General features: G+C 44.1%; 1 protein-coding gene across 1 annotated transcript in view; it reads left to right on the forward strand.

The window, feature by feature from the left end:
* The window catches only part of LOC120030318 (inactive ubiquitin carboxyl-terminal hydrolase 53-like), a 45852-nt gene that overhangs the window by 17406 nt on the left and 16242 nt on the right, over positions 1–12204 (forward strand). Inside the window, exons 9-11 of the mRNA XM_038975677.1 lie at positions 3287–3455; positions 5351–5515; positions 6578–6724. Of these exons, the coding sequence (XP_038831605.1) occupies positions 3287–3455; positions 5351–5515; positions 6578–6724 (481 nt within the window). The remainder of the gene's footprint in view (positions 1–3286; positions 3456–5350; positions 5516–6577; positions 6725–12204) is intronic.

Raw genomic sequence — 12204 nt, forward strand, 5'->3', positions numbered from 1 at the left:
CTAAGGGCCCCATCGACCGCCCTTCACCACCCCCGGGGTTGAAAAGTCCGCTATAATCACTACCACCACCACCACCACCCACACAGACACGTACACAAGCAAGCACGCGCACGTACACGCATGAATGCAAGGAGGCTCGCTCGCTCACACACACACACCCACTGGGCAAAAACTGGTTGAATCAAGGCGATGACGTTGAATCAACATGGGAAACGAATTGGTGTTGCAAAAAGTATTCAACGTAAGGGTATTTTGTCTTTTCCCCCCACCAAACTCAACCAAATGTATACTGAACAAAAATATAAACACAACATGCACCAATTTAATTGATTTTACTGAGTTACAGTTCATATGAGGAAATCAGTCAATTGAAATAAATTGATTTGGCCCTAATCTATGGATTTCAAATGACTGGGAATACAGATTTTTTTAAATGTATTTATTAGGATCCCATTAGCCTCTGTTGGTCACAGATACCTTAAAAAAAAATGGGCCTCACAATGGGCCTTAGGATCTCGTCACGGTATTTTTGTGCATTCAAATTGCCATCAATAAAATGCATTTGTTCGTTGTCCGTAGCTTATGCCTGCCCATACCATTTAAAACATATTTTTTTACCTTTATTTAACTAGGCAAGTCAGTTAAGAACAAATTCTTATTTACAATGACGGCCTAGGAACAGTGGGTTAACTGCCTTGTTCAGGGGCAGAACGACAGATTTTCACCTTGTCAGCTCGGGGATTCAATCTTGCAACCTTTCGGTTACTAGTGCAGCGCTCTAACCACTAGGCTACCTGCCGCCCCATAACCCTGGCGACACCATGGAGCACTCTGTTCACAACGTTGATTTCAGGAAACCGCTCACCCACACAACGCCATACACGTTGTCTGCGTTTGTGAGGCCGGTTGGACATACTGCCAAATGCTCAAAAACGACGTTGGAAGCGCCTTATGGTAGAGAAATTAAGATTAAACGATCTGGCAACAGCTCTGGTCGCCATTCCTGCTGTCAGAATGCCAATTGCACGCTCCCTTAACTTGAGACATCTGTGGCATTGTGTTGTGTCACAAAACTAAAGTGGCCTTTAATTGTCCCCAGCACAAGGTGCATCTGTGTAATGATCATGCTGTTTAATCAGCTTCTTGATATGCCACACCTGTCAGGTGAATGGATTATCTTGGCAAAGGAGAAATGCTCACAATCAGGGATGTAAACAAATTTGTGCACAATTTTGAAAAATTATATTTTTGTGCGTATGGAATATTTCTGGGTTATTTTTATTTCAGTTCATGAAACATGGGACCAACACTTTACATGTTGTGTTTATATTTTTGTTCAGTGTAAATCAAAACTAGACGTTGAAATGACGTCTGTGCCCAGTGGGACACCTTTTTCCCCCTTCATTTTAGTCGTTTAGGAGACACTTACAAATAGTGCATTGATCTTAAGATAGCTAGGTGAGACAACCACACATCACAGTCGTAGTTAGTACATTGTTCCTCAAAGTAGCTATAAACAAAGTCAGAGCTCGTCAGAAAGGACAAGTATTATTTCAAGAAAGGCAAGGGTGTTAGTTTTAATAATTATGTTTGTGCTGGGGAGAGACACGCGTTCACAAATACACACGCGTTCACAAGTACACACACACACTCACAAGTGTACACACACACTCAAGTGTACGCGTGCACACAGCAGCAGCACTTGTACAGTAGTAGTGTACTAGGGTTTCCTAATGGAAACTATTAAAGCAGTTAATTGCATCCTCGGTCATCCACAGTTGAGATACACTGTTTTAGTGGACTTTTTGGATATATTGAAATGACTCGTGGTTGGAATTGGTCTTTTGCGTGCGCATGACTGTGTGTGTGCGCGTGCATAAGTGAGTGTGCTAATGAACGGCACGGTGTGTGTCCGGTGCATTTGACTGGACTGCGGTGCAGGAGCTGGCTGGCTCCGAGTCAATCCATCAGCAGCTTATGCAGTGTGTGCACTTCAGCCCTACTGGGACGGAGGGCTACAGTACAGAACTCTTAGCCAGCTAAATAACACTCCATATACCTGCTGTATTGCTCCTCATTCTCTCACTGCCTCACACCAAGTAACGAGCAGACTATATTTATATTTTACAGGTTGTGTTTTGTTGACTATCATTCTTGTCATTCATTCATTTTTTTAATGTATTGTTGCAGTGGTGGTTCAGTTTCAGTGGTGGTTCAGTTTCAGAACACTTATCCTTGCCTGGGACAAAACACACACAAAAAAAAGAATACTTTTTTTTTTTGTGTGTGTTTTGTCCCAGGCAAGGATAAGTGTTCACCATCAAAATGTCAACTCAAAGCAACCTCTTCCAACCTTTTGTTTCTCCATCCTTTTTTCTTTTCCCTCATTTTGCTTTCCTTTCTTGTTCTCTCTCTTCCTCTTTCACTCTCTTACCTTCTGCTCCTCTCTCCCCCTTCGTTCATTTGGTTAATTAGGGAGCACACTAGCATCTGTTAGCCTCCAGTCTGCCTCTGTGGCATTTTCTAGCGAGGCACACACCTAGCCCAGCTCAGCTAATGTGATTGTGAGACTCTGTTTCAGTGCATATTTTTCACTTAAGATCCAGGACAAAGGGAAAATGTGCATTCGCAGTGTACAACGATGCCTCCTTGGCTAATCAGAGTTTTGTGTGGAATTAGAAAAGTAAAATTAATCTCTGAACAGTTGGTGAACAGCTTGGATCCAATTGCGCTTCTTCTGGTCTATGGTCACTACATGTTTTGGGGGTAGCGGTACAAAGAACGTCACAGAAAGCATTGTCAAAATCATCCCTCCCAAGGTTTTTGTTTGTGTACTATCCATGCGTCTCATTTTTAACAATGCATTTAACATTACTTGCAGCAGAGTATTCCTTAGAGCCCAACCGCTTGAATTGTGTCAACCATTTTGAACGAGTCAGTGTTTTCTGAAAGGTGTACACAGATCAGAGCTAGGGTTTGGGGACCTTCAGTTTTAAATGTTTTTGGCAACTGGTGCTCATCAAATACTGTAAATACAGGAGCTTCAAAAGTAGTAATGTATATTGTCACTAAAGAACACATCTTCTGAAAAGAACTCTCAGGGTAATGAGATGAGGAAACTGGTTGCTGCCAGTAAGACAAAGGCAACTTCTTGTCACATTGGGAAAATACCAGTTTGTGCGTGTGTGTGTGGTACACAGACAAACAGCCTTCCAGACGTGCACACAAACACACATACACACACACACACACTATTGACCTCTATATCTCATCTCCTCTATCCTAGATTGGGACCCGGTGGAAAGACGTGGCCACCAAATGCATCAAAGGCCACTTCCAGCCCCTCCTCCTATTCTACTCCAACCCAGACGGCAGCGCCATCTCCGTAGACGACGCCTCGCGCCAGAACTGCGATCACTCGCGCTACAAGGCCCCCGTCAACGGAGACGTCCAAGGTATACAAGACATCGGACAAAGGGACATTCTCTTTTCGTTCCTTTTATGGGAAGAACTACACAACTAACCCTAGAGTCATGGGAACTTTCCAGCACGTTGAGGGGAATAACTTCTTTCAATTTACAAATCAAAATCATGCAGAAAATGTTTTTTTTCCAGAATGCCAAGTCAAAATCATTTTTTATGTTGTCATCAAACCAAGATGTGCTTTTGCGATGCAGTCTATCTAATGATCTTTGACTTGAGACAACTTGAGACCAAAGTGTGGTCTAGGTCTTTTGGAGACCAGATTAAAACTGTCCCCCTTTCCAAACTGGTTAAACCACCGTTCCTCAGCTTCACCTGTGCCAATTCCAAGGAACCACATACCACATTTATAAGTCATAGTTTCTTTTAATTCATGCTTAAGAAGGGGGTGCTATATTTAAGTCATGCAGTAAATTCACAGCCAATACGTTCTTCCAAGAGTAGAGTTCTGCAGCACCAGCCATTTGGAAGTAATGTCAGCAAGTGTTGCCAATGGTGTGACTGTGGTTAACTTTTTTTTGACGGCGTGTGCTGAAATGCACACTTAACCAAATGACTGCCACTGCCACAGAGCAATGGTTCTTCAAGTTTTGACCAGAACTTCCTTTAAATATTTTGGTCAAACCGTGAGCCCCATGCCAGACGCACATGAATAGCTTTTTATTAATTGTCAGCCCCACCACATTCAGTCTGAGCGAGTATCGTTAAAAAAAAGTTGAGCTACAGTACACGTTGCAGTGTGGACCAAAAAAGTGATGGGGTCAATTGGGTCTGTTCGGATGCAATTTTGGTGTCTTTTGAAGTCTCACCATGCATTTGACATTTATGTCAAGTGTCTAGACTGTGGATGACCAGAAAAGACGTGCTATTAACCGAAGTGACTATAACTCTACAAATACGTGCTGCCCTTTAAAACAAGTTTGTGTGCCATCACTTCAGTTGGATTTAGGGTTGCAAAATGTTCTGCTTATTGCCTCCTGATTACAGGAATATTCCACTGGGATTTCTGGAAAAGTTGTGAATTTTGGGATAGCTGTCGGAATTGAGCAATTCTTGTTGGATTAATGTTTAAGTGTATTAGCTAACGGTGTTCCAAACGATCAATACTTGATTTGAAACCGAACGACGAAAGTTCATGAGCCGAAGGCCTTTTTTTATTTAGTAAAAAAATGGTTAACCTTTATTTAACTAGGCAAGTCAGTTAAGAACAAATTCTTATTTACAATGACTGCCTACACCGGCCAAACCCGGGCCAATTGTGCGCCGCCCTATGGGACTCCCAATCACGGCCGGTTGTGATACAGCCTGGATTCGAACCAGGGTGTCTGTAGTGATGCCTCTAGCACTGAGATGCAGTGCCTTAGACCGCTGCGCCACTCGGGTGCCCACTTCTTTTTTCGTATGATTTATTTATTCAACCATAATACTCATTGCTGTTGGCAATGGCAGGAAGTTGTTGATGACAACAGCTGAACATTTCTTTGTGGGGATTAAAAACCTTTGGATATGTTTGGGGTGGGGTTTATCCCCCTTAATGATCCTCCCTCTAACTCGATGAGCTGGCCTCGACCCAGGTCGTCATGTTGCCATGTTGCCTTTAGAGGCAGTGCAGTGTTACAGACGAGCTTAAGAAGAAAGAGCAACCATTTTTATTTTTTAATTGTCATCAATTTCAGTTATCACACATTTTGTTAACTGGATAGCGCTCCACTTTTTGTTATTATTTTAATTATTGGGGATATTTGGGGAATTTACTGAAAAGCTAATGGCATTGAACTACAAAATACCTAAGAATTGCTTTATGGGATTGATAAAATTGATCCCAACCCTGATTTTTCTCATCCTCTTCTCCTTTCCGACCACCCAGCGCCTGAGTCTACAGTTCCAGGCCCCAAAAAGCTGGACCTGACCAGGGAGAACCTGAATGCCCTGCTGGGCCTTGGCGGCTTGAAACAGAAGAGCCAGAACCCCTCTACCCATAGTTCCACCTTTACCAGGGGCAGCGGCCAGACTAGCGGGGGCCGAGGACCAGGTACGACACTTGGGGTTGTGGGGTGGGAGAGGGAGAGGGAGGGATGGGTATTTTTACAGACAGGCTCTGGTCAAAAGTAGAGCACAATATAGGAAATGGGGTGCCATTTGCGATTCAGCCTTAGTTATTATTGCACATTCCTTTGTTATTGTGGAGCATGGCGTAATGTCTGCCCTTGTTTTGGTTCCCCTTTGTTGTTACTCCCTGCTTAAAGCCAGCAGCTCAACTGTACAATGTGTTTTGACTGTTTTCTATCCCCCAGCAATGGAAAATGTTACCAGTAGCTCAGGGCTTTTGAGAACAGCAAATCCACTCCGAATGACTGACAACAATAGCAGTCAAGTACCTTGTGGGAAAAGCGATGAATTGTCCTCACAACACTTAATTCAGGCAATGGAGTGACTGCAATGTGCATGCCGTAAAACCAAATTCTCTTATCATGATTTCAATTGGAGGCCTATATCTTGGAGAGCTGGGAGTGATCATAGCTCATATTCACAGAGAATCTGTTCTAGCACATTCTTTGTGCTACAGAGGGTGGGTCTGACATGACCGCAGTGCATAGTTCTAGTTCTAATCCGTCGTCTCTGACTTTCTCCTACATGGCGAGAGATAACACTCAGAAGGAGAGGGAAAGGGTTTCCGCAGGTTCCACCTCGGTGCATTTCCCCTCACCCAGCAGACAAGCCCGCCGTATACATTAGCACATTGGTCGGCCCTAAAGTTCCCCCCACTCTCCCCCCTTTACACACTCCGCACTGTTCAATGCGTCCAGGGGTCTAGTCGGGATAGAGGGGATTTGGGTAGAGGAGGGATGGAGGGTGTGGAAGATGGAGAGGGAGTTGGGGTGGCCTAAGTTACTGTAGTTTTGTCTCTCTTCTTGTATTGGGCTGTAGAAGGTGAAAGAAAGTTCCCACTTGCGTGTTTGACTTGCTACACATTCTTTTTGCTCTGTTTCTGCCCCTTGTATTGTCTATTGGAATTTAAGTCCCTCTGTATCAGTTTCTCAAAATGACTGAAATGGAATGTGTTACATAATGTTTCTTCCTCCCCATCTTGCAGTGACACTGGGCACCAGTGATCCTAAGAGCCGTCTGAAGGACATCTCCAGAGAAGTGGCCCAGAAGGCAGGGGAAATCCAGGGGGTGCACCCCTCCAGGAGAGACCAGGACAAGATGGAGAGGAGGAGACAGGATGCCCACTACAGAGGTGTGGAACTACACACAGGCACACTCTCTCTCACACACACACACACACACACACACACACACACACACACACACACACACACACACACACAGACCAATGAAAAGACAAGATAACCCTTGACACAACGGTGTACAAAATGCACACGCAACCCACCATTATCAACATAGATAACATCAAATCACCTGACCAACACAAACGACTAGCATTTCACTGTACTGGCCCTTACATAATCAACCAGGCAGGGTGGTTTGGGAGCATTGTGTCAGGATAAGGATTAGAACTCTGACATCTGTTGAAGCCTGCCCTCATCACCCCCCCCAATTTTAATCTCTAACCCTGTGTCATATTTCTCTCACCTATCCTGTCATTTAATTTCTCTGAACACCAAAAGGGTAGAAACTAGGGGCAAGGTGCTAGGAACTGAACATGAACTAAATCCACCATGCAACCACAAGCGGCCCTGTTAGCACCAGGCTCACGTCCCTTTATGATTGAATGCACCAGGCTAACAGAGGCTAGCGTCATGCCCATGATGAATGGCGAGACTGGAAGTGACACTATAGTTGATGTAAGTGGAATAAATCCATCTCTAGTGCTGCTCGTGCCCAGGCTAGCGCTCCACTAAAAAGCTGACCTCAAAGCTACTGGACATACTTGGAAAAAGAGAAGCATAAGAAAGTTAGCACTCGGGTCAGATAGGAAGTGTTGATGTCAATGGGAGACATTGGCTTCATCATAAATGGCACCCTATTCTCGATATAGTGCACTATTTATGAACACAGGTTTTTGGTCAAATGTAGTGCCCTATGTAGGAAATATAGGAGTTAGGGTTACCAGAACACATTACCCAGTTTTCATCTAGCATAGTGTAACTGTGTTGACTTTTAGCTTTCAACCCTAAAAGACAAACGTGCTGTGTTGTCATCACAGGCATAGTTAAACCATCTCTGTCGCCACACACACACACACACACACACACACATACACACACACAAGTCTCACACACACGCCATGTGAACAGTTATGTTCAAGGTGATTTAACTCTCGCACGCTCCGTCAGCAGAATCCATCTCTGTAGCGACTCTATCTCTCAGGAGAGGTTACATCTAAGGCGTTGTGGAATATAACCTCCCATAACTTTCTCTGTACATCTGAGACTCAGTGCAGGCCTCAATCCTAGATCACACACCCTGTCATGATATTAATGAATATTAATATGGTGATTTAGGAGACACTTTTATCCAAAGGGATTTCCAGTTATAAAACATACACCTAGACCAGTACGTGTGTGTGGGGGGGGGGGGGAGAATCAAACCCACAACTCTGATGTTGAAAGAACAATGCTCTATCCAACAGAGCCATTGGAATCATGAGAAGGCCAGTTGCTAGTCAAAATCATTCAAATGTTAAATACTGGTCCCTTAGTGCATCTCCTATTACTCTTTGTTCAAGCGCTCCATCAGTTAATAGAGTTGGACGGTAATTAGAATAGCATATTTTTCATAAGTAAAGCTTTAACAGTGGCCCTTTTTCTCATTTGACATATGTGGCCCAAAATGTGTTACATGGACCCAGCTGGTCCACGATTACACCAATTATACCACGGGCTATTGCATACTGCACACCTTGTTTTGTGGTACAAACACTTTTTGTCCCCTGTAATGGTTTTAGGGCTTAAAAAATGTTTCATCCTCTTCCATTAAAAAGTGCTAGTCAATTGTTTCTATTTAGATTTTATTTTTATATTCCCAAGCGAAAGAAAGTTTGATAGAGGTAGTACTGTATGTATAGTAGCTTCATGTTCTATTAGTTGTGGATACAGCGAGGGTACAAGTGTCATCCAGTATAGAAATAAGCGGGCTTGTGTGTGCGTGTGCCCCCCCGGTCATATCTTTCGAAAGTGGCGGGCATGACTCTGTGTCCTTGAAAGACAACCACACACGCATACAAACATTTTGTCCTCTCAATCATGCACATCTCCAGGCCACAGACTCATCAGTTCAAGGAGTCATGGACAGCCAGCAGGGAATACACACACACACCATTCATCAATAATATCTTCACAGACGTCACAACGTCAGGTCACTTCCCCTACTGCTACACCACAGAGACACATACGGCCTCCCGACATCCATTATTTACGCCTTCCTCTTGTCTACAGACGTACAGTACCAGTCAAAAGTTTGGACAGACCTACTCATTCAAGGGTTTTTCTTTATTTTCACTATTTTATACATTGTAGAATAATAGTAAAGACATCAAAACTATAAAATAACACATGGAATCATGTAGTAACCCAAAAAGTTTTAAACAAATCAAAATATATTTTATATTTGAGAATCTTCAAAGTAGCCAGCCTTTGCCTTGATGACAGCTTTGCACACACTTGGCATTCTCTCAACCAGCTTCACCTGGAATGGTTTTCCAACAGTCTGGACGGAGGTTCCAAATATGCTGAGCACTTGGTGGCTGCTTTTCCTTCACTCTGCGGTCCAACTCATCACAAACCATCTTAATTGGGTTGAGGTCAGGTGATTGTGTAGGCCAGGGCATCTGATGCAGCACTCCATCAAATCAAACTTTATTTGTCACATGCGCCAAATATTTCAAGTGTAGACCTTACCGTGAAATGCTTACTTACAAGCCCTTAACCAACAGTGCAGTTCAAGAAGAGTTAAGAAAATATTTCCCAAATAAACTAAAGTAAAAAATAATAAAAAGTAACACAATAACATAACAATAACGAGGCTATATACAGGGGGTACCAGTACCAAGTCAGTGTGCGTGGGTACAGGTTAGATGTAATTTGTACATGTAGGTAGGGGTGAAATGACTATGCAGAGATAATAAACAGCAAGTAGCAGCAGTGTACAAAACAAATGGAGGGGGGTCAATGTAATAGTCCAGTGGCCATTTGATTAGTTGTTCATCAGTCTTATGGCTTGGGGGTAGAAGCTGTTAAGGAGCTTTTTGGTCCTAGTCTTGGCGCTCCGGTACCGCTTGCCGTGCGGTAGCAGAGAACATTCTATGACTTGGGTGAGTCTCTGATAATTTTATTGGCCTTCCTCTGACACTGCCTATTATATAGGTCCTGGATTGCAGGAAGCTTGGCCCCAGTGATGTACTGGGCCTTACGCACTACCCTCTGTAGTGCATTATGGTCAGATGCCGAGCACTTGCCATACCAGGCGGTGATGCAACTGATCAGGATGCTCTCGATGGTGTAGCTATATAACTTCTTGAGGATCTGGGGAACCATGCCAAGTCTTTTCAGTCTCCTGAGGGGGAAAAGGTGTTGTGCCCTCTTCATGACTGTCTTGGTGTTTTTGGACCATGATAGATTGTTGGTGATGTGGACACCAAGGAACTTAACTCTTGACCCGCTCCACTACAGCCTCGTTGATGTTAATGGGGGCCTGTTCGGCCTGCCTTTTCCTGTAGTCCACGATCAGCTCCTTTTATCTTGCTCACATTGAGGGAGAGGTTGTTGTCCTTGCACCACACTGCCAGTTCTCTGACCTCCCTATAGGCTGTCTCATCGTTGCAAACGTAATGATTTTGTTGGAGTCATGTTTGGCCATGCAGACGTGGGTGAACAGGGAGTACAGGAGGGAACTAAGTACACACCCCTGAGGGGCCCCAGTGTTGAGGATCAGCGCGGCAGACGTGTTGCGGCCTACCCTTACTACCTGGGGGTGGCCCGTCTGGAAGTACAGGATCCAGTTGCAGAGGTAGGTGTTTAGTCCCAGGATCCTTAGCTTAGTGATGAGCTTCGTGGGCACTATGGTGTTGAACACTGAGCTGTAGTCAATGAACAGCATTCTCACATAGGTATTCCTTTTGTCCAGGTGGGAAAGGGTAGTGTGGAGGGCGATTGGGATTGCGTCATCTGTGGATCTGTTGGGGCGGTATGCGAATTGGAGTGGGTCTAGGGTATCCGGGAGCATTATCACAAAGTCATCCAGAACAGCTGGTGCTCTCGTGCATGCTTCAGTGTTGCTTGCCTCGAAGTGAGCATAAAAGGCATTTAGCTTGTCTGGTAGACTCCCGTCACTGAGCAGCTCGCGTCTGTGTTTCCCTTTGTAGTCCGTAATAGTTTTCAAGCCCTGACACATCCGACAAGCGTCAGAGGTCAATTTTGATCCTGTATTGACGCTTTCCTTGTTTGATGGTTCGTCTGAGGGCATAGCGGGATTTCTTATAGTCGTCCGGATTAGTGTCCCGCTACTTGAAGGCGGCAGCTCTAGCCTTTAGCTCGATGCAGATGTTGCCTGTAATCCATGGCTTATGGTTGGGATATGTACGTACGGTCACTGTGGGGATGAAATCGTTGATGCACTTATTGATGAAGCCGATGACTGGGGTGGAATACTGCTCAATGCCGTTGGATGAATCCCGGAACATATTCCAGTCTGTGCTAGCAAAACAGTCCTGTGCATAGCATCCGCGTCATCTGACCACTTTCATATTGAGCGAGTCACTGGTACTTCCTGCTTTTAGTTTTTGCTTGTAAGAAGGAATCCGGGGAATATAATCATTGTCAGATTTTCCAAATGGAGGGCGGGGGAGAGCTTTGTATGCATCTTTGTGTGTGGAGTAAAGGTGGTCTACAGTTTTTTTCCCTCTGGTTGCACGTGACATGCTTGTAAAAATGTAGCAAAACTGATTTATGTCCCCGGCCACTATGAGCGCCGCTTCTGGGTGAGCGTTTTCTTGTTTGCTTATGGCCTTACAGAGTTAGTTGAGTGTGGTCTTAATATAGATGAGAACTCTCTTGGTAGATAGTGTGGTCTACAGCTTATCATAAGATACTCTACCTCAGGCGAGCAATACCTCGAGACTTCTTTCATTTTAGACATCACGCACCAGCTGTTATTTACAAAAAGACACACACCCCCACCCCTCGTCTTGCCAGACGTAGCTTCTCTGTTCTGCCGGTGCATTGAAAATCCCTCCAACTCTATGTTATCCGTGTCGTTGCTCATCCACGTCTCGGTGAAACCTAAGATATTACAGTTTTTAATGTCCCGTTGGTAGGATAATCTTAGATCAGCAATTTAATTTTCCAATGATTGCATGTTAGCAAGTAGAATTGATGGCAGTGGGAGTTTACTCGCTCGCCTACGGATTCTCAAAAGGCAGCCTGATCTGCATCCTCTTTTTAATACGTCTTTTCTTCACGCAAATGAATCTGGACCTGTTCGTGGGAGAGCAGTATATCTTTCTCGTCGGACTCGTTAAAGGAAAAAGCTTCCTCCAGTTCGTGATGAGTAATCCCAGTTCAGAAGTTATTTTCGGTCATAAGAGACGGTAGCAGCAACATTATGTACAAAATAAGTTTAAAAAAATAAGTTACAAACAATGCAAAAAAACAATCAAAATAGCACAATTGGTTACGGGCATGTAAAACGTCAGCCATCCTCTTCAGCGCCATCTTACTAAACCATCACTCCACTTCTTGGTCAAATAGCCCTTACACA

This window comes from Salvelinus namaycush, chromosome 36, assembly GCF_016432855.1.
Source record: "Salvelinus namaycush isolate Seneca chromosome 36, SaNama_1.0, whole genome shotgun sequence".
NCBI classification, from domain to species: domain Eukaryota; kingdom Metazoa; phylum Chordata; class Actinopteri; order Salmoniformes; family Salmonidae; genus Salvelinus; species Salvelinus namaycush.